General features: G+C 40.3%; 1 protein-coding gene across 1 annotated transcript in view; it reads left to right on the top strand.

The window, feature by feature from the left end:
• Nucleotides 1-22,462, top strand: part of tafa4b (TAFA chemokine like family member 4b) — a 312,792-nt gene extending 290,330 nt beyond the window's left edge. The window contains exon 6 of the mRNA XM_059944865.1: nucleotides 21,618-22,462. Within this exon, the coding sequence (XP_059800848.1) occupies nucleotides 21,618-21,650 (33 nt within the window). The 3' untranslated portion in view covers nucleotides 21,651-22,462. The remainder of the gene's footprint in view (nucleotides 1-21,617) is intronic.
• Nucleotides 22,463-23,151: the final 689 nt, after the last annotated feature.

Raw genomic sequence — 23,151 nt, 5'->3', positions numbered from 1 at the left:
TTCAAGTCTGATGCTCTTGCTGTTTACATACTTGTAGAATGCCTTGGGGTTTTCCTTAATTCTGCCTGCCAAGGCCTTCTCATGGCCCCTTCTGGCTCTCCTAATTTCCTTCTTAAGCTCTTTTCTAGTAGCCTTATAATCTTCTAGATTTCTAACATTACCTAGCCCTCTGAACCTTTTGTAAGCTTTTCTTTTCTTCTTGACTAGATTTATTTCGGTCTTCATACACCAGGGTTCCTGTACCCTATCATAACTTCCCTGCCTCATTGGAACATACCTAAGTAGAACGCTACACAAATATCCCCTGAATATATGCCACAGTTCTTCTGTACTTTTCCCTGAGAACATGTTTCCAATTTAAGTCTCCAATTTCCTGCCTGATAGCCTCATAATTCCTCTTGCTCCAATTAAATGCTTTTCTAACTTGTCTGTTCCTATCTCTCCAATGCTGTTGTAAAGGAGATAGAATTAGGATCACTATCTCCAAAATGTTCTCCCACTGAGAGATCGGACACCTAATGAGCACTGTATTGCAAAATGTTCCTCCTTTCCATATTTGGACATAAATTTTATCCATGGCAATCTCAGGAAGGAGATAAAAAGCATGTATTTGGGGAATCTGAGGCGTTTGTGACGAGAGTCCTTGACAAGATGGTTTGGGCCCAAATGCTGGAGTATCCGAGGCTAGGTTCGAGAACTGAGCACAAAACAAAACGCTAGATGATATCTCTGGTTGGGCATACAATAAAGTAATGAGGCTCTATCCAGGTGCCCTTTAAATACTCAATTCTTGGCACCCAAAACATGATTGCCTATTAGCATGATGATCCCGAACCCTTGAAGGGGTTGCGCCTACTGTCCATACTCTGGAGAATTAGCGCATTAAGCCCTGGAAGCTGCCGCGGTTGGGAGTGCCTCGTAACAGGACCCTCTCCCTTATGGCTGACTCCTGATGACCCTGGCTGCTCAGAGAGACGGTGATGGTAATGGTGGATGAGAACCGGATCCATGGTGTCTCTTTTAGACACCTAGAACTGTAGGAAACATCCTATTCATATACACTCTCTCTTGGCCCTTCAACAGTCGATAGGGTTAAATGACACCCTCCCTCATTGTTCTTCTAAACTCCTGTGAAGACACACCCAGAGCCATCAAATGCTCTCTGTATGCTCACAAAGCTGCTTACCATACTCCAAGTGTGGTCTGACCAATGTCTTATAAAGCCTCAGCATCACATCATTGCTTTTGTATATTAGTCCTCATGAAATGAATGAATGCTAACACTGCATCTGCCTTCGTTACCTCTGACACAACTTGCATGTTACCTTTTAGGGGATCCTGTACAAGGACTCCCAAGTCCCTTTGCACTTCTGATTTTTGAATTTTCTACCCATTTAGCAAATAGTCCACAATTTTATTCCTTCTGCCAAAGTGCATGATCATTCACTTCCCTACGCTATGTTCCATCTGCCCCTTCTTTGCCCACTCTGCCTACCTGTCTAAGTTCTTCTGTAAAGTTCTTATATAAAGACTCTGTGCTTTATCAGCACTACCTGCTTTAGTTTTAGGACCAAACATTTAAATAAAATAGCAATAAAGAGTGATGAATCCATAGCTCCATATAGACTACCAGAGTCTGACTTGCAGTCTGGTCATGGTTTGCTAATGATCTCTATTTCTAATTCTACCTCTGACCTAAATAATCACTTTAAAAATGGTCTTCTTTTATAATTTTCTATGGTAAGTCCATATTGCAACTCAGGCAGTCAACATTGTCCTTCGTTCATCATTTCTGGCTCTTATATTATTTTTCAGGCCCCCTGATCTCCCTAGATGATTCACCATCTGCTCAGATGAATGGTTAATTTGCTTATATGCTTACACCATTACAGCGGAGAGGCAAATGCTATGAGGCCGGTGGCTGAAATCCAAAGACAATATTTACTCCAGTTGTTCCTTTAAATTCCATGTTGAATCTAGGTGGTATGATGATTTCCTTTAGGAGCGTAAGTCATGTTTGCCTGATCAAATAAAAGGGGGCTACTGCCGAGAAATCCTGAGTCCTCTGCGCTGCTCCAGTTTTAGAGTCAAGGTTTGTATTCTGCTCATCCAAAAACTTGTGTTTAAATGACTTAATCGTGCAAAATGCATAAAATATGCTCAGGAGCATTCTACATTCTAATTTTAACTATGTCATAGAAGGAATTTGGTACCAAGAAAGTGACCCACAATCTGCTTCATTTTAGTGGTTGACTTTAACTTAGTTAAGATGAAATGAATAATAGTAAAGTTTATTATTTATGTCATCAAGTTTATTTTATATATATATATATATATATATATATGGCAGCATGGTCATTAATGTAAGCCTTGACTTTATTTCATTCTGTTTGATTCATTGGCAACACATATTGAAATCAGGCCATTTCTAAGGAAGGAAAAAATCAGCAAAGCTTTTCATTCCCTTGGTCATCACATATTGATACTAGATGAGGACTGAAGAGCCTCAGCCTCCCATTGTCAGCAAAGTTGGCAACACTTGGACATCTCCTCTTGGCATGGCACCAGCCGGCAGCCTGCACGTACAACAGAATACCGTTAGCAGGTTGTCAGTGTTTTCAAAGGAGGAGAGAAAATTAGCAAGACAAGAAACTGCTCTAATAGTAAAGTAAATTACATTGCTCTGAGGTTATAGGCGGTGACATGATGATGAATCACTTTTTTTATGAATACATGCCTTCATTTACCAACAAGATTAAAATCTGCATGCACTGATATTGCCATAGAGGAATCTTGGGGGAAGTGACAATTAACTAAAATGGCTATTAACCTATTAACAGGGAAGAGCATCACTGAGAGTAAATCTGAATTATTCATGATCCGAATCCACATTCAAAAATGGGGTGCACCTTGTGTTGATCTCAGCAATGTGAAACATGAAGCAGTTAACCTTACTGTTTTGATGTTCACGTGAATTCTAATCCTTTGCGGTCTGCTTCTATCAGGAGTGAAAAGAACAGTGTAGAAGTATAGATCTGTTTTAACTTCTGAAGAATATCATTAGATTTTTCTCCCCCCAAATTGCAGTGATCTAGAAATACATGCTCTGCTTGTTTTATTTGTGGTGTAAAATTGATCGGTAAGCACACCAGGAACCTTATAATGCATAAAGCACAGGCATTGAACAAGCAAGGTGTGGAGTGCTGTTACCAATGCTTGTGCATTGATATCACCCTGTGAAAGTGATTCATGAAGATAGAACTGCAAGCTGTTACAAACACCGGACTCATGGACATTCCCGAAATACAATTAAGTTCCCATGTTGTTAAGTTACAAGTTTGACATATGTATATATATGTTTGTTCCTATGATTGGCAGAACCAGTTTGTTCGCTCTCCAATTCTGGTAATTGGTTTTCATATCTCTCTTATGTGCTTTTGATGACGTTCTTCCTTTAAAGAATATAAAGAGATGTTCGTGTATTTTTTGACAAATGGGTAGAAATTGTTTTGTGGATGTCTGTAAAAACAAAACTAGGTCATTACATGGGAATGGCCTGTAATACTCTATTAAGCGATCCTGAACACCTTTAACCTATGCAATTTCAAAGCACAATCACTTTCATTCTAGTTAATCGGAAGGTCATGTGCTCTTGGGCTGAGCATATTAGAAGAATTTTGCTGTTAACTTTAGAGTGAATCCTGAGATGCATTTTTTTTAGTTTCAAAATAAAGCAGATTGAGAATTGGTCCCAATGGGTAGACTTCCCTTTGCAGAGGAGGCTGCAGGAGAAGGACTATGATTAGACAGGTTTATCTCCCAAGAGTTTGCCGTTGAATAAGCTGTTACCTCTGACTTTCAGTTTTCTGAGTAAGAAGGCTGAGATCTTTAAGGGCAGTACTTAACAAATTTTTCTACCACCTTTGGCAGGTAGAGATCCAGCCACACGTATGTGTTTGCACTGAACTGCCCACAGAAGTGAATGCCACTATCACCTCGAAAGTATTGGGTTCTGTGTCATTCACATTGGTGATGGATAGTAGGTGCCACGTCTTCCAGTGTGGTAAATTGATAAATTTATAAATTGGTTTATTATTGTTAGAGGTACAACCAAACGTTTGTCTTGCATTTCAATTCATACAGATCAGTTCATTACAATACATTGAGATCGTATAAGGTAAAACAGTAACAGGATTCAGAATAAAGTGTTACAGTTAGTTACAGTTACAGTCCATTTTAGGTAGATACTCCTTTGTCTTATGGTCTTATAAGGTGCAAGGTGATAAAGAGGTAGATGATGAGGTCATAAATTGACTTTATCAGAAGTCCATTTTATCAAGCACTATATGCAGGAGATCATGATGCTCGCTTTACATTACACGGAGGAAAAACTTTATCATTATCACCATACAGCAAGCGTTGTGGGTACGTGACTGTACGATTCATAAAGGTTCATCTCTTTTGATCTGTTCATAAGCAGGGAAGTCGAAAGAGAATAAAGCTGCAGGAGGAGGATGTGGATAATGGTGACACTGGGCTGTGGGCAATTTTCCCCTCGGAGTGATAGTGTAGTGGTCAATTCCCAATTCTAATTCTGAGTGCAGAAATGCATAGGAAAAGGTGAACCCATTTTGTGTGGGGGTATTAAAGCGGATAGGTTTCTTGGCATAGTTTGGGAGCGGCACCTGGGTGAACTATGGCAAGAAATATGGATTATGTATGACCAAAAAGTCTTTGAACATTGATCACGTCTTGTCCAGCAATTCTGCACAATGACAAAGTGAATAGTGTTGAAACAAATTCAAATTACATGAAAGAAACTCCTGATGAAGGTGTGAAGTCCTTTATAATCAAAGAAAATGAGAAATTTGCTATAAATGAGACTAAATAACTAGAGGAAAAACATAGCTCATCAAAGAAGCATCTTGACTAATTGCCCGTATGTTAGTTAAAGTACTGAGTAATTATCGAATCGCTATCATATGTGATCCCTAGAGACTAGTGGTTCCCAAACTTTTTTGGGTTACCACCCCTTTGACTCCCAGACCATATCCCCAGCACCCCCCTCTACTTTTCTTGCCCATAACAACTGTAAAGATTTTTGATTTATGATGCACAGTGAAAAAAACATAGGAACTGCATATTCAAAGCAGTGATAAATACTTGCAAAAATATACAAACCTATTTAAAGTTACAAATAAAATTATTTCTCTATTTAGTTGCCATTAAAAACAAATTTCATCAACAATTTTAGAGCATACACTGGTAGTCCAACAATTCACTATTTCATTGTTTTTTTTTCACCTTTCCATGAGATGGATGGATTTGATGGTCATAGCAGTTTCTCAACATCAGGCTGAGTGTCACTCAGAAGTGTCTCAGATCCTCACGTTTAGTATCTTGCAGTCTGTTTGTTGCTTTGAAAGAAGCTGAGTGATTGAGCTGCAACTGTGTTCCAGTATACATGATGTTGGAAAGACAATAAAGAACGTCCTGATCTTTTTCCACTGTGTAGGATAGCGTTCCGAGATTTCTTTCAGTAGCTGGAATAGTTTATATGATTTTTTGAACCTTTTCTTCAGAACTGTAGAGAGATCAGTTCTTCCTCCATCCTTCCTGTTAATTCCCCATTACAAGTGTTCAGGAATGGATTTATTACCCAATCTGGAATTAAGATTGAGAGAAGATCCTGAAATCTCTCTGACATGTCTTTATGCAGCTCACCCAGGTGAGCACAGTATACTAGAGGATCATTAGCTGGTATTTGTTTCTTTCTCTTCCAACTCAGAAAGGCTTGAAAACTGGAAAAGGAAACAATAGCCAATGTTATACTTAAATATGTTTCACTTGGACATAAATGTGGAGATGACTGATTTGACTTTGATAAGATTCACATCATTTCCTTGCAATTCAAGACTGATTTCATTAAACATTGTGAATCATTCTGACAAATAAGCAATGTCGTGCCTAATATTCTTGAGTTGATTACTGAATGAAGCATTCAGCTTTCAAAATTTTTTATAACAGTTTCAAAAAACTCATAAAAGCATTTCAGGTGCCCCCCACAGTTGTGCCCTAAGCCCCCTTCTTTACTCTCTCTTTACCCATGACTGTGTCACCACCCACAGCTCCAATCTACTGATTAAGTTCGCTGATGATACTATAGTGACTGGCCTTATCTCAAATAATAATGAGGCAGCCTACAGAGAGGAAGTCATCACCCTGACACAGTGGTGTCAAGAAAGCATCCTTTCTCTCAATGTCACAAAACCAAAGGAGCTGGTTGTAGACTACAGGAGGATTGGAGACGGGCTAACCCCTGTTGACATCAATAGATCTGGGGTTGAGAGTGTGAACAGCTTTCAGTTCCTCGGCATACACATCACCGAGGATCTCACGTGGTCTGTACATACCAGCTGTGTGGTGAAAAAGGCACAACAGCACCTCTTTCACCTCAGACAGTTGAGGAAGTTTGGTATGGACCCCCAAATCCTAAGGACTTTCTACAGGGGCACAGTTGAGAGCATCACTGCCTGGAATGGGAACTGTATCTCCCTCAATCGCAGGACTCTACAGAGAGTGGTGCGGACAGCCCAAAGTGTCTGTAGTTGTGAACTTTCCACTATTCAAGATATTTACAAAGACAGGTGTGTAAAAAGGGCCTGAAGGATCATTGGGGACCTGAGACACCCCAACCACAAACTATTCCAGCTGCTACCATCAGGGAAACGGTACTGCAGCATAGGAGCCAGGGCCAACAGGCTCACGGATAGCTTCTTCCACAAGGCCATTAGACTAATTCACGCTGATACAATTGTACTTCTATATTATGTTGACTGTCCTGTTGTACATACTATTTATTATAAATTGCTGTAATTGCACATTTCACATTTAGACGGAGATGTAACGTAAAGATTTTTACTTCTCATATATGAAGGATGTAAGTACTAAAATCAATTCAATTCAGTTCTTTTTGAGAGCCACCTGACTTCTGTGTGCAACAGCAAGTATTCAAACTGTTCATCATTTTCAATAAAAAGCTCTTGAATACTCCAGAATTGAGAGCATGGGACTTGATTTTATTTACCACTATCAGAACAGCATTTAATGATTTGTGCAGCAGATCATTTAGATTTTTTTTGGGACAAGATTTAACTGTGAATTACACAGCGACTATGTTTTTCAGGACCATGGTGCTACAAGAAACGATAGAAAAACTACACGGAACAATGTAAAACAACGCAAAAACTACACTAGACTATAGACCTACCCAGGACTGCTTAAAGAGAACAGAACAGTGCAGCCATTATAATAAATAATAAACAAGACAATAGGCACAGTAGAGGGCAGTAAGTTGGTGTCAGTCCGGACTCTGGGTATTGAGGAGTCTGATAGTTTGGGGGAAGAAACTGTTACATAGTCTGGTTGTGAGAGCCCAAATGCTTCGGTGCCTTTTCCCAGATGGCAGGAGGGAGAAGAGTTTGTATGAGGGGTGTGTGGGGTCCTTCCTAATGCTGTTTACTTTGCGGATGCAGCATGTGGTGTAAATGTCTGTAATGGTGGGAAGAGAGACCCCGATGATCTTTTCAGCTGACCTCTCTATCCATTGCAGGGTCTTGTGATTCGAGATGGTGCATTTTCTGAACCAGGCAGTGATGCAGCTGCTCAGGATGCTCTCAATACAATCCCTGTAGAATGCGGTGAGGATGGGGGTTGGGACATGGACTTTCCTCAGCCTTCGCAGAAAGTAGAGACGCTGCTGGGCTTTCTTTGCTATGGAGCTGGTGTTGAGGGACCAGGTGAGATTCTCCACCAGGTGAACACCAAGAAATTTGGTGCTCTTAACAATCTCTACCGAGGGGCTGTCGATATTCAGCGGGGAGTGGTCGCTCCGTGCCCTCCTGAAGTCAACAACCATCTTTTTTGTTCACATTCAGAGACAGGTTGTTGGTTCTGCACCAGTGCGTTAGCTGCTGCACCTCCTCTCTGTATGCCTACTTGTCATTCTTGCTGATGAGACCCACCACAATCGTGGCATCGGCGAACTTGATGATGTGGTTCGAGCTGTGTGTTGCAGCACAGTCGTGGGTCAGGAGAGTGAACAGCAGTGGACTGAGCACACAGCCTTGGGGGGCCCCCGTGCTCAGTGTGATGGTGTTGGAGATGCTGCTCCCGATCTGGACTGACTGAGGTCTCCCAATCAGGAAGTCTAGGATCCAGTTGTAGAGGTATAGTTGGATATAGTTTTTTTCAATGAAGTACTAACTCTATGGTGGCATCCTCTCATTGATAGTGTCCAGTATGTTGCACCAGTAAGAATGCTGGTTAGTGGAATGTCCTTCTCTTTGAAAAATTGCACAGCTACCCCTCTTCTAACTCCCCCTTTCTATCTGTTTCTGGTCCCCTTGCAAATAACAACTCTTGAACCATGCTCTCATTTTTCATGAAATGAACATAACCAGGAAGCACAGATTCATTGCCTGGCAAAGTTGCAAGATTACAGAGCAAATACTTTTGTCCTAAGTTTGTTGCACAATGTGTCTCCCACATTCTGAGACATTTCAGTTATTCGTCTTTGAGCAGAGTTGTTGCTGAGTAGAATGGTTTTAATAATTTGATCTGATGACTTAAGTAAAACCATACTCAGAACCCCCCTTACTGCTGTCAGAATCATTTCTTCTGTATGGGGCATTGCTGTGAGCAATGAAACATTGAATGAAGCATGTAAACCATCATATTTGTTGTGAAGTGCTGGCAAACATGTTTTGAAGGGTTCTATGTTTCTGTAAGTTTTTACGAAATGACTGAAGATAAGTCAAGTTCTTGTTTGCTTTGTCAGAGTGTATTCTCTTCAGGTGTTCAAGGAGCCTATATGGCTTCATTTGAAAAAAAAAACTTTTACACATAAAAGACACATTGGCTGCGTCAGGGAAAACCTGAACATGCATAAAGTGGGGCAGTGATACTTTAGTTGTACATGAGCTACATAACCATTTGAAAGGGCAGATTCTGAACTTTATCCCATTGAATCCCACACACCCATTGGGGTAATAACACCATTTTGGGAACCACTGCTTTAGAATAATTAGTAATTATATTTCTCTGAAACTCTCCTAATGCAATGCAACTAATTTTACTGCAAGAGAGGGAATTTGTAGAATGTCTATGAGATGGCTTCTTAAAGTAGCTTGTGATTGAGCCTTCCCGGGAAAGGCATTTCTGGGTTGGGTCTTGTGTAATGGTCCAGATTTGATTAGGAAGCTTAAGGTGAAAGAACCTTTAGGGGGTGAGTGATCATAATATGTTAGAATTCACCCTGCAGTTTGAGAGGGAGAAGATAAAGACAGATATATCAGTAACATAGTGAAGTGAAGGGAGTTACTGAGGTATGACAGAGGAGCTGGCCAGAGTTGGTTGGTAGGGGACATTATGAGTGATGACAGCAGAACAGCAATGAGTGGAATTTCAGGGCTGAGTTGGAAGGCACAGGATAGATATATCCTAAAAATGAAGGAGTATTGTAAAGGGAGGATAAGGCAACCATAGCTGACAAGGGAAGTGAAAGACAGCACAAAAGGAAAAGCGAAGAAATACAATATAGCAGAAAAATAGTGGGAAGTTGGAGGATTGGGAAGATTTGAAAAGTAAACAGAAGCAACTAAGAAAGCCATAAGGAGAGAAAGGTGAAATACGAAGATAAGCTGACAATAATATAAAAGAGGATACTGATGGTCTTTCAGATATATAATGAGTAAAAGAGAGGTGAGAGTGAATATTGGACTGCTGAAAAAACACATTGGAGAGGTAGTAATGGGGACAAAGAAAAGGCCGACAACTTATAAAGTATCTTGTGCCAGTCTTCACTGTGGAAGATACTTGCAGTATGTCAGAAATTTGAGACTGTCAGTGGGCAGAAGTGAGTGTAGTTGCTATTCTTCAGGAGAAGGTGCTTGGGAAACTGAAAGATCTGAAGTGTCATCTTGACCAGATAGACTACACCCCAGGGTCTAAAGGAGGTGGCTGAAGATATTGTGGAGGCATGAGTAATGATGTTTCAATAATCAGTAGACTCTGGGATGGTTCCAGATGACTGGAAAATTGCAAATATCACTCCTCTCTTTAAAAAGGGAGAGAGACAGAAGAAAGGACATTATAGGCCAATTAGGCTGTCTTCACTGATTTTGGAGACCATTATAAAGAATGAGGTTTTGGGGTACATGGAGGCACATGATAAAATAGGCCAAAGACCTTAAGGGGAAATCTTGATTGATAAATCTCTTGGAATTCTTTGAGCAAGTAACAGGCAGGATAGACAAAGGAGAGTAAGTGGATGTTGTTTACTTGGATTTTTCGAAGGTCTTTGACAAGGAGTTGCACACGAGGCTGCTTAATAAGATAAGAGCCCATGGTATTTCAGAAAGCTACTAGCATGGATAGAAGATTGGATGACTGGCAGGAGGCAAAGAGTGGGAATAAAATGAGTTTATTCTGGTTGGCAAGCATTGACTAGCGGTGTTCTGCAGGGATCTGGGACCGCTTCTTTTCATGTCATAAGTCAATTGTTTGTATGATGGAATTGGAGGTTTTGTGGCCAATTTTGCAGATGATACGAAGATAGTTGGAAGGGCAGGTAAGGTTGAGGATGCTGGGAGTCTGCAGAATGACTTGAACAGATTTAGGCTACATCCACACTATGCTGGATAAATCCATAACCAAAGCTTTTTCTGTTCACTTTTACCCTCCGTCCACACTAAAATGGCGTTTTCGTCCCCTGAAACTGGAGCTTTTCAGAAACGCTTTCCAGGGTGGGTATTTTTGAAAACGCTGCTCGGGGAGATCAATGTGGATGTGGTAACCGGAGACTTCTGAAAATGCTGTCAGACAGCAGTGCGCTATTTCATTGTTTTCTTGAATGGAACCTAACAATTTCAGAACAGACGGCAAAGAGGCTGAAGCCAGAAGAGTTAGAAATGTACTCACCCAATGCTTTGACCCATAACTTACTGAATAAATAAGTATACTGTACTCACTTTGCCATGTTTTCTGTCCTTGCAGGTGAAGGTGGTTTACCTATTTATGCAAGTACTTCTCTGACAATAGATGTGTAACAGCCTAATGTAACATTGTATGGAAATGCAAGATAACGCTGATGCAGACATGTTTTATACATTTAACAAGGTGCTTTATTAATGCAACAGAGTTAGTCAGTTTTTCAATGTTCGTGTCAGCCGGGTCAATCTGTCTGTGAAATCCCTGTCGGTTGCCTCCGTATAATCCAGTATTTGTTTTTTTTTTAGTTTTAAGTTCTCCTGCACGAGAGCCAACAGCTGCCCGTCGTTTTAAGTTTTTCTAGTCTGTAACTGCACAAACACGCACTTTTACGGCGAGATTCGACACCAAATATGTCACTTGTTTTCGGTAGATGTGTCCTGCGCATGCGCAGGAGGAGGAGATTCGCCGAAATCTCTGTTTCAGTGTGGATAGAGATATTTTTAAAAACGCGTAGTGTGGACGCCTATCGTTTTTATGTGAAACCGATGTTTTCAAAATTATCCGGTCTAGTGTGGATGTAGACTTAGAGAGTGAGCAATGAAGTGACAGATGGAATACAGTATAGGGACGTATCTGGCCATGCACTTTGGTAGAAGGAATAAAGGCATAGACTGTTTTCAAAACCGGGAGAAACTTCAGAAATCAGAGGTGCAAAGGGACTTGGGAGTCCTTAGCATTGATTTTGAGAGTATGAGAACATAATAACAAGGATGTGATTCTTTATAAGGCAGTGGTCAAACTGCATTTGCAGTACTGTGATCAGTTCTGGGCTCATTATCCAAGGAAAGATGTGCTGGCGTTGGAGAGGGCCCAGAGGAAATGATTTATGGAAATGATTCTGGGAATAAAGGATTGAAAGTATGAGGAGTGTTTGATGGCTGTCAGCTGGAGTTTAGCAGGATGAGGGACGATCATATTGAAACTGATCGAATATTGAAAGGCTTAGGTAGAGTGGATGTGAAGAGGATCTTTCCTATAGTGGGAGAGTCTAGGACTGGAGGGCACACCCTCAGCATAGAGGGTTTTCCATCTAGAACAGAGATGAGGAGAATTTTTTTTTACCTAGAGGGACATGATTTACAGATAGTTGAGAGCAGAGAGGTAAGGACAGATACTAACTCAGAATTCTCACTCTCCCCTAGGGGGACGGGACTAATTAGACATTCCAAATCAGACCACTCCTTCCCCTCACTCCTCAGAAATGATAAAACGCTGTCTTTGAAATCTCCGCTCCCAGCTACCGCTATGTCAGCACTGGTCTGCATTAAAACGAGAGCTGTGCCCGCCATTTTATCAAACCTCTGCCCACAATCGCAACTTTAACAGTACTTAACAGGCAAATTAACAATTCATCCGGAGCACGAATATCTACCCCACTGGTTCAATGCTTGGGACCCTGGAGATCAGCAAGAAGAGCAGGTGGAGTCAACATATTGGCAACTGATTCACAGTTGCAATTGTGCACGAAATGAAGCTACTGGGTACTCGCCAAAATATCTGATGTTTGGGCATGAGGCAAGTTTGCCCATTCACCTTTGTTTTGGGACTGACGAGGGTGTCTTACCCCTGAAGACTTATCTGTGTCTGATATGAGAAGAGAGCTGAAAAGGGCTTCTGAATTAGCTGGGGTCGTGGCTGCTCAGCAGAATCAAGGAAATAAGAGGAGGTATGATCAAAAGGTGTGTTTCTCCCAACTCCTGCCGGGAGACCGAGTCCTCATACGGAACTTGGGGCTACCTGGGCAGCATAAATTGGCTGACCGCTGGGCAGCTACTCCCCATGTGGTGGAGAGTCAGATGCCAAACCTACCAGTTTTCTGGGTGAAACCAGAGGATGGGAATGGGCCTGTCAAGATTATCCGTTGGAACCACCTGTTGCCTCGGGTCAAGGGGTTCAGGTTTACCCAGAGCCGGACTTGGAGACTACACCTAGTAAGAGGACTCTGCGGAAACAGTGGGGGCAACTGCAGGGCCAAAAGCAGGCGAGGTTAGGCAAGCCCCCACCCCTGAGAAGGATACTGATTTAGAGGACGAGGACCTCGATTTTTTGGACATGCTGCCTTTTGCTAACTCCCCATTGACTGAGGAAGAGGCTTCCAGCCCTTCTCCCACTGAGTCAGGTGAAGTGGGGGGTGGGGGCTATCTGTGGACAGCCTGGGTTGCAGTGGGACCCTGCAAGGGATGAAGGGGGATAGAGGGGTCCGAGTTGCAGGTGAGCACGAGTGATAGCCATATAGTCAAATTAAGAATTATAAAGCTTAATTGTTTAATTGCATATTGTATACTCTTTGTTATTACGGGGTACTGATTTATAACGGGACACATCGCGCAGCATCCACACAAACGAGATTTCTTAAGTTTGGCCAGGCTGGGGACCCCTAGATAAAGCCACTAGCTGAGTTACAATTATATCTACAGCTTCCTGATCGTGCTAACATACTGTGAGCTGTAGATATAATAATTTTTATGCAGGGGTTCCCTGAGACCTGAAAGTTATTTCAAGGGTTCCTCCAGGGCAGAAAGGTTGAGAAAGCCTGAGTTATAGCATCAGAGGTTATGGGACAAAGGCAGGCAAATAGAGCTGAGAGGGGTAATATATCAGCCATAGTTGAATGATGGAGCAGACTTAGTGGACCGAATGGCCTAATTCTGTCTGATGGTCTTAAAACGTAAAATATTGACTGTTTTTTTGCCTTTTCATTATTAAATACTGTGGTGTGCATGTTATGATTTTTCACATTCAATTATATCTGAATTCTCAACAGTAACTTTCTTCCTCTGTCAAGAGTTGCTGTGTACTTCATTTTGCTAGCTCCTCAAAAATATCTGAGCACTTTGAGCTCAAATTTAACTGATAGATAATCATTACTTTAAAGCAATTGCTTAAGCTTTAGGAAAATATTGCCATTCCTAAAAGGTTGTTAGTACATACCAAAGGGGGAGTCCATGCGGTTGAGAACTTTTGAGGGAGCATTGATGGCCATTAAATAACCTTTGTGAAGCACAAAACAGCGCACGCTCCTTAAGTGGTATTGGAAACTGCCCCTTCTAGTTGCCAGCATTCAGCAGTCAATAATCAAAGCTTTCTGCAAGGAGAGCCTTAGTGTTATTGACAGTGCTTCTGTTGCCTTATTTATGGAGTTATCTTTGGCAATATGTCTGTGTGAAGTAAACAGGACATCTATCTCACATTTATAGTGGGTGCATTTAATGATCACTTCAAAATATTCCTGAAGGGGTCACTTTACTTTTCATCATCTTTCAGAGTAAAGCAGCTGAGAATGAAAACTCAAATTTTATTTTAAAGTTTGTTTGCTTTGAACCGTTTGTCAGCCATATTCAGGGCAGGCTGGTGATGTCACCCCCAATTCCAAAGCCTTACAAAAGTGTTTGGATCTCTCCAAAATGTTGGCACAAGTTTTGCACGTATCTGTAAAGGCTGGCGAAGAGAGAATTCTCTTGTAACCTTTTATTTCCTACTCATAGCTCAAGTAAGTGTACAGATGACGGGCGTAAATATTAGATTGAATACTGAGTGACTAGATGGATTCATGGATTCACATGAGTCATGTGGATGGGCGAGGTTACTTGTTTGGAAATCAGTTTGGTTAAAGCTCATGATTTTTACTCTATTAATTTTCAACTTGTATTTAACAGTATTCCAAGTAAGTGGCTTGGAAGATGAAGTTGCAACAAGCAAATATGGAATTCGGTTGTAAACAGGGTGAGACAGCGGAAACCTGACCGGATGAGGGCTAACCAGTCAGGAGGGATGGATGACAGGGTTATAAATACCACCAGACTAGACCATGCCCAGGCATCATCCCTGGCAGAGTTTGGCATCGAAACGTTGGTTAAAATCGATACCTGAGCCCGCCTGGAAACCTGTGAAGAGTTTATTTGTCATTTACACTGAGAAAGCACTAGATCCTTTTTTTTAAACCAGCAAATACTTTTTAAGAGCTTTAGGGCTGATAGATAAACATAAAGAATAGGTACTGAGAGTGCACCATGTAACTTACCATTAGTTCTATTGATTACTAGATCCTGAAAACTTAGATTAATTTATTACTTGCCCTTTTCTTGAGTGAAATGTGGTGAAGATTCGTTGACATTGACTCATAGTTGACTAATTAGAATTTGCAACATGCCTGGTGGTAAAATTTGCAGGGTTGTTTGATGGCAGTAGTCCAGACGGAGCTCCCTTGGTACGTCTCTCAGTGTTCAGGAAATGAGGTACACTGGTGGTCGAGTCCTGTCATGTTTTTCATCCTCTTACTCATCCTTCTATTCCTACTCCATGTCTCATTGCCAGGAAGGGCATAGCTGTGCAGCCCACGGCAGTTATTCACAGATACGGATAGAGATGTGCTGCGCAGTTCTTCTGAAACATTTTAGACAGCTGAAGCTGTGCTTGAGCACACCAATTACTTGCTTTGTCGTATTTCCTGTTGCACCATGGGCTCCACGCATTGAGTTTGTGGATTTATGATGGTTATTATGTCTGGAGCGGATACTCCCTGTTACCTAGCATTCAGCATTGACAGTAACTTTTATGCATCTTTGGAATAAAGTTAATAATAGAGGATTGGTGCAGAGTGAAGGAGTCAGCCAAGAGTAAGCAAATACCTGAATGGTATATTATTTTTATATACCATTCAGGTATATAAAATATACAAGACTTATTGTATACTGAGGAACTGCTGTTTGTGATGAGGAGGTGTACAGGATTGACTTAGATTGGCAGGTTGAGTGGTGCTACAACAATGACCTTGCATTTAACGTCAGCGACAACAAGGAATTGATTATGAGCTTCAGGGAGAGGAGGTTGGGAGAACACACAGTCGTCATTAAGAGATTAATGGCGGAAAAAGTGAGCAGCTTCAAGTTCCTGATCATCAACATCTCAGTGATCTATCCTGGGTGTGAGACATCAGTGCAGTTACGTGGAAGGCATCTCCTTCATTTGGAGTTTGAGGAGATTTCTACAATTGTACGGTGACTGGTTACATCACAGCCTGGTATGGAGTTTCCAATGCACAGGATTACAAAAGATTGCAGAGAGTTGTAGGCATAGCCACTTCAATCACGGGCAGAACCTTCCCGACCCCCGAGGGGAGCTTCAAGCAATACCATCAGGGAGACAAAGGGGTTGATTGTGGACTGCTTGCATCATAGCCTGCTATGAACCCTCCAAGACACAGGATTCCAAAAGGCTGCATCCTGCACATTCTAAGTTTAAAGTAAATTTATTATAAGAACAGATGCATCACCACATACTATATTTTCCTGCATCAATCACAGTAGAACAAAGATATACAATAGAATCAATGAAAAACTACACACTTACAGTACAAAGACTGACAAACAACCAAACGAAGACTAACTGTGGAAATGCAAAAAAGTAAGGAAGTATTAATAATAATGAGTAGATAATTAGTAAATAAATAATACTGAGAGCATAAGTTGTAGAGCCTTTGACAGTGTCCATAGGTTGAGTAATCAATTTAGTGTTGAGATGAATAAAGATAATAAAATTTACGTCATGCACTGTACTGCTGCTACTAAACAGACATATATCAATGATAGCAAACCTGATTCTGATTCTAATTCTTTTGGTATCACTTTGAATCAATAAAAATGAGAGTCTAGAGGTACAGGGGGTGGTTGGTGACATCTTGTTCTCTGGGGTTTCCAGTCATCTAAGTAAAGGGTTGTATTTTCTGATCCTGCTTTGCTCAGGGCATGAAGCTCTCCTTGTACAAGGAGTCTCTGTCACTTCCTGTGGAACTCAGATTTAATGCAAACTTACTGATGTCATCTGCTACAAACTGCAAGGATTCTGTCCTCAGGTAAAAAGAGTATTAAGTGGTTTCAACAGGGAACATAATGTGGTGACAGCCTCCTTCGTAAAGTGCAGGTCCACATTACTTTTGTTCCCCTACGTATAACTGTTCATGGGTTCATGGATGTGTTCTCTTGAGCAGTGACCTCCTGTTCCTCTCATATCTTTGCTTTCCTTCTTGCTGAACCTTCTCCTGGTCTAGCACCAAAAACAATTGAACCAAACTACCCATGACTGCAGTCAAACTATTCATAAAACAGCTAACAACAGTCTGCTGCTGGTAGTTTATCCTTCACAAATACCGTACTTAATTTTCTAGAAACTAGCCAAACAGCTGCCAGGTTAACTGCAATCTACTGCATGAAAGTTCCTAATGAAGAACATTTTCTGCCCGTGAGTACTGTGAGTTCCTGACTAAGTTCAGTGTGTGATGATCATCAGGTATGTAGTATATCAGTTCTATATGTGTGAAAAATCAATCTTGAACTGCGTTTCCCAACCTGGGGTCCATGAACTCCTTAATGGTTTTGGCCCATGGCATAAAAAAATTTGGGGACTCCTGATCTAGAAACATAGGGTCAAATTCCACCAAAGCAGCTGAGTAAGTTAAATTTTATTAAGTAAATAAATCTGCCATTAAAAAATAAAGGAATTTCAATGAAACTAGACAAAAATCAGTTTAATTCCCAATTGCCCTTCATGAAGTCCATCATCCTTACCCACTCTGGGACCATACGGGATCCAGATCTACAGCAAAATGGTTGACTATTAACTGCTCTCTGAGCAGACTTCCTACCATATCTTGTACGATTTCATCCAAGTTGTTGATATAGATGGCAAATAATAGTGGGTCCAGCACAGACCCTTGAGAAACACAGCTGGTCATGAGTTTCTAGTGTGGAAAAAAATCCATCCTCCATCATCTCCTGCTTTGTCCTTCAAGGCAGTTGTATCCAATTAACCAGCTCACACTGGAGTTATAACATCAATGGAGGTGAAATCTGGCTATCAAATTCCCAGATCTACATAGTCTGCCAAAAACTGCTATTGAGTTTTATGGCTTATTCTGCCTTAAGTATTTATCACTTATATTTATCACTTTATGTTGAAAGTGTTGGAGGACAGCATTTGTTTTAATGTTAAAGCACTCAGTGTGTTGAAGTGAACATTGTTTGCTAAGTGATTTAGTGCATCAACACAAGATGCAGAATAATGGGCCTATGTCTCAGGGAAAAGCTGCTCACTTACCTGACCTCCATCTGTCTAAATGTAAGATATGTCATCAGTCAGAAGAGATCAAATCGGAGCTTGTCAGAACTTGGTGCATATATGTTAAGATCCAATTTCCCTGGAAAATGGCTTGCAATTGCACTCTTATTTAATAGAATTCTAAGGATCTGGAAAGCTGCAATTATTAAAATTTCAGCAGTAAACTAGGAACATCAGCTTGGGCTCTTAATTTAGAGTGCAAATGAAGTGTTTCTTCTGCAAATTGCAATTGTAGGCTAGTAAGTAATGGTAGAAAAGATGTTAAGGTCTAGACAGAAAAATGCTTTTCAGTGATTTAATTGCCTACAGTTTAACTTTTACTATGAATATTATTTTACTTTTTAACCATTGCTGTTTTTTTTTGAATTATAGTACGAGTAGCTTTGGTTAGGTCCCACTATCAGTAATGTTTTGTACTTTCATTACATTTTTAATTAATCAAAAAGAGGAAGAAAACACAGAAATTATGCAAGATGGCCAAAACAAGGCAGCACAGAATTTTTCTGAAGGTTTTTAGTACAAAAGAGTAGGGCTAGACTCGAGAAAGGGGCGAGTCTAAGTAAAAATCAGGATTGGATTGTGGCTCTGACGATTAAGCTCAGAGAGGGTAAAGTGTGAAATTAACACAGCCTAAAGGCTCAGGAGTGAGCTCTGGGACAAAGGTTCAGGGTGGTTACTGATGTAGGAAGACCTGACAGAAGACTTTGCAGCTGAGTCTGGCCATTTCGGGGATGGTGGTACTAATATACAAAAGGTGCTTGTGCTCAGTCTCCAGGATGTAGTATGATGGTCACTCACTGCTGGTTCCTTCTTCCAGTCAATAAAAGCCGATATCTCGCCCAAAAAAAAATGGTGCTTGTATGGGTTTGCAGTTTTCAGGTTGCTGAGGTGACCACTAGGAACTAACGTGGATATAAATATGGTTTTCAATTTCTGTGTTAGTGGGATTGAAGGAGTTAGTGAGGTGATCTAGATTTCTTTGATTGGCTGACCTTAACTTTAATATGGCTTCCCTATATCCAGACCTGCAGTCCTTTGCGTAGTGCATTTAATATTTCAGTAATATTTGAGTCATGTTGTAAACGTATTGTTTGACTAAGCATTCTTGTTTGCTTAAACAATTCATTACGGGTTACATGTAAGAAGTATGTGAATAGCATACATCATTATGCCACCAGGTCATAGGTGAGCGTCTCACTAAAGAAAAGTAAAAACTAAGTAGACCCATGCCCTAGCTGCTGTGCTTTTCATTCGATTAGTTTCTGGAGATACAAAACATAACACTTTGATCTGAAGAAATCTGCCATTTGAGAGATCAACAGCCAAGCGTTATATATGAAACATGGCAATTTAATGTAACAACTGAATAATTTATGGAGTAAAGAAAGCTGATTTTCTATTGACAGCCTTTGCTTGGTTATTTTGGATTGAGTAACAGGTAACAAATAAATTACAACAACAAGGAGCACAGACAGCTTACAGTATATTAATTTAACTACCTTCTTTTAATTATCAATCCTGCCATCAAATGGTTCATATTTCATTTCCCTTTCTGTCATGTGTGCTCAATGAAAGGGCCACTGCTTAAGAGTGGGGGCTCTGGAATGCATTGAAAGGTATCATATTATAAAACCCAATAAGCAGTGGTGATGTTCATAAGACAGCTGTGCCAAAAATGTCACCTTCCTGGTCAAGGACCAAATTCGAAGTGATGGCACAATCTGCTAAACCATGATGAGTTTGAAGCAAGTGAGTGACTAATCATGGGCAAGAGTTAATATTTTGTGAAGAATAGGAGTGAGGTCTCTGGAACATTTTGTGCTCACATTTCCTCTTTCAGGTTTCTATCCCGACAATGCTCAGGTTCAACTTGAAAGCACAAGTACCTTGTATCAGCTTTTCCTCCATTTGCTAGGTGTCAAGATCCATATTAATTCACTGCAATGTGTCAAAGAATGGCTTTCAATCAAAGGCTTGCAATCAGTAGAGGCATAGAACTGGGTTTCATTAATGCCCAGGAAGTTTGGTACGGGCCTCCAAATCCTAAGAACTTTCTACAGGGGCACAATTGAGAGCATCGACTGGCTGCATCACTGCCTGGTATGGGAACTGTACTTCCCTCAATCACAGGATTCTGCAGAGAGTGGTGCGGACAGCCCAGTGCTTCTGTAGTTGTGAACGTCCCATGATTCAGGACATTTACAAAGACAGGTATGAGAAAAGGGACCAAAGGATCATTGGGGACCCGAGTCACAATCTATTCCAGCTGCTGCCATCCAGGAAACGGTACCACAGGATAAAAGCCAGGACCACCAGGCTCCGGGACATCAGACTGATTAACTCACGCTGATCTGAGTGTTTCTTTGTTATATTGATGTTCTATTTATTATAAATGACTATGATTGCACATTGCACATTTAGACAGGAGTAACATAAAGAATTTTACTCCTCATGTATGTGAAGGATGTAAGAAATAAAGTCAATTCAATTCAATTCAAAAATTGGTGACTATTTTTATTCGATTTGTAGGCTGCAAAGAATCTAGCTCCAAGTACCTTGGCGAAACCATTTTATCTGGAATAAAAGGAAATCAAAAGCTGAAAAACAGCAGTGATTCTTTTCGGCAACTCACAACTGATTGTACCATTTTTAAAGGCATGTCTCTAGTAAAACAGATATAGATATAGTGTTCTGGCCTTTTTATTTAGCAAAATGTCTTTCTGAGATTACTGCTGATTATTTTAAATGAAAATTAATTCTTGAATACTTAAAAATTTGGTTTATGATCCATGTGGCATGTTGTGAGCTTGACGAGCAGTGAGAAATAGAATTACTGGCCAGAATCCTGGGTTTTTGTGGATGTCAAAGTAATGTTGAAGCAGCATCGGTACATTTTTTTTGAAACCCAGGAAACACTATAAGATTTTGTTGGCCAAGATTTCTGTGGCTGTTGGTTTGGTCTTCTTTGTGGAAAACTGCTAAGGAAAGCACCTAACTATAAGCATCATTCTTATAACTGTTACTCAGTTTAAAGTTGCTTGCTTAATTGTGTATGGAAAGAAGCCTGCTGAAACAGGTTTAATTATGCATATTGTTAAGATGGTTTCCAGCATGGCATATTGCCAGGACTGTGGTGATGTGACAATCTGATTTCTGTGTATTAGTGAATTATTTTTGCTTTTATCAAACTGTGACAAGCAGTTCATATGAATTCAATAACAACCTAACGGTGAGAAATTGTTGTGAGAAAACAAACCAGGGACCAAAGTGGCTACACAGCCACTGATACAAATTATAATTTTGTCTGCTTTCTGTTCTGGTTAAACCGTGTCTCCACTGGGAGTTTGGCTGTCACAGAGAAGGAGCTTTTGCATAACAAGTTCAGAATTAGTCCATTTGTAAGATTCACTCCAATACTCTCTTTCACTGGTTTTCTTTTCTCTGTTTTACAGATTAGCCCTTCAAGTCCATTGCAACGTATATAGGAATCAGAACACTTCACCTATACCAAATATCTCTGTACAAATGCTGCATCTGTGTGGTAATGGTGCCTGGGACAGATCGGAAACAGTGATGCTACGCTGGCAACCCTTCCGCTGCCTGAGGAGTGGCACACCAGGGATTTCAGCTTAAACATTGTACATCTGTTGTAATACAAGCAGAATATATTGCAGAGTATTTCCCAGTAATGAATGTTATAGATTTGGTAACATCTGTGTTGAATGTTCTGGAATCACACTGAAGTAGTAACTATTTATTTCCCTACGCTTCAATCTCATTTTTGGAAGACTCTTCATCAACCTTCAACAAAATATCAATATGTAATTTGGAGTCTTAAAGATACTGCTCACCATGACTTCTTCCACATACTACTATTTAGGGAAACAAATTTTGACCATGGTAATAAGAAATTGTTCCTGTCAGGATGTTTTGTAATAACCATTGTTGCTAGCCTTTGCGAATATTTTGTTTTTTCTATTATGGGATTGCAGAATAATTTATAGAGCTGAAATGAGAAACAGTAAAATCTGCAGTAAAAAAAACCCCAGAATATCCTGGAAGTATAAAGCTGACAAGTCTGCTTTTGAATTGTCCCACTTGTAACATTAACTATCTTTCTCCTTCAGATGATAACTGACCTGTTGTGCAGTTACAGCATTTTTTACGCTTTATATATGTAGCTGAGTTGCCATTAATGAAAAGAAATAATAAATGGTTAATCTCATTGCATTCCCATTTACTAGAAGCTGCAAAAAGCACAAATAGCTTTCAAAAGTGTTCGTGCCTTAGTCCTATAGCTGGGAATATAGCAACTTCACAGAACTATGGGCACTTGCAAATATGCAGACCATGGCATCTATTAGAATATAGGATTTACACACTTGTTCATTTATCAACAGTTTGTTTTGTAAGATGAAAGCCAGAAGCCATTTTGCAATCGTGTCACTGCTACTCAATTTAATATGCTTTTCATAATCACATTGACTGGCCTTCTGGAAAATTTACTGTTAAAGCTTCATGATATTTGCGATGAAATTAGTATCTTCAACCTAGTCAAATATAAAATATTTCCTGTATTATTCCGGATTTTATGTCCAGTCAACCTGAAGTATCGACTCTCCATTTTCCTCCACAGATGTTGCCTGATCCCTTGCGTTCCGGCATCTCGCGCACTGATGAGTGATTGATATGGGCGATTATTCTGCTTAACTTTTAGGACTCGTTAGCAGTAGGAAATGTCCACTTTCTTCAGATTGTGGAATCAGAAGCCTCCTAAAATAACCTCTGTTCTATTCTTCCACAAGCTCCATAGAACACTAAGATTTCTCATGTCCATCCAGGAACATTGATCTATTCATGAATTGCTTATGAAGAGAGCTATTGGTTTCATTGCCACGTTTGACAATAGTTTTCACACTTGGAGTGAAAGTGTCTATGCTTTATTGGTGCCAATAACGTGATCTTTTTCAGCTTAATACAATCCAT

This window comes from Hypanus sabinus, chromosome 19, assembly GCF_030144855.1.
Source record: "Hypanus sabinus isolate sHypSab1 chromosome 19, sHypSab1.hap1, whole genome shotgun sequence".
Taxonomy (NCBI): domain Eukaryota; kingdom Metazoa; phylum Chordata; class Chondrichthyes; order Myliobatiformes; family Dasyatidae; genus Hypanus; species Hypanus sabinus.
Note: the sequence above shows the minus strand (reverse complement) of the source record. Positions and strands in the feature narration are given on the sequence as shown.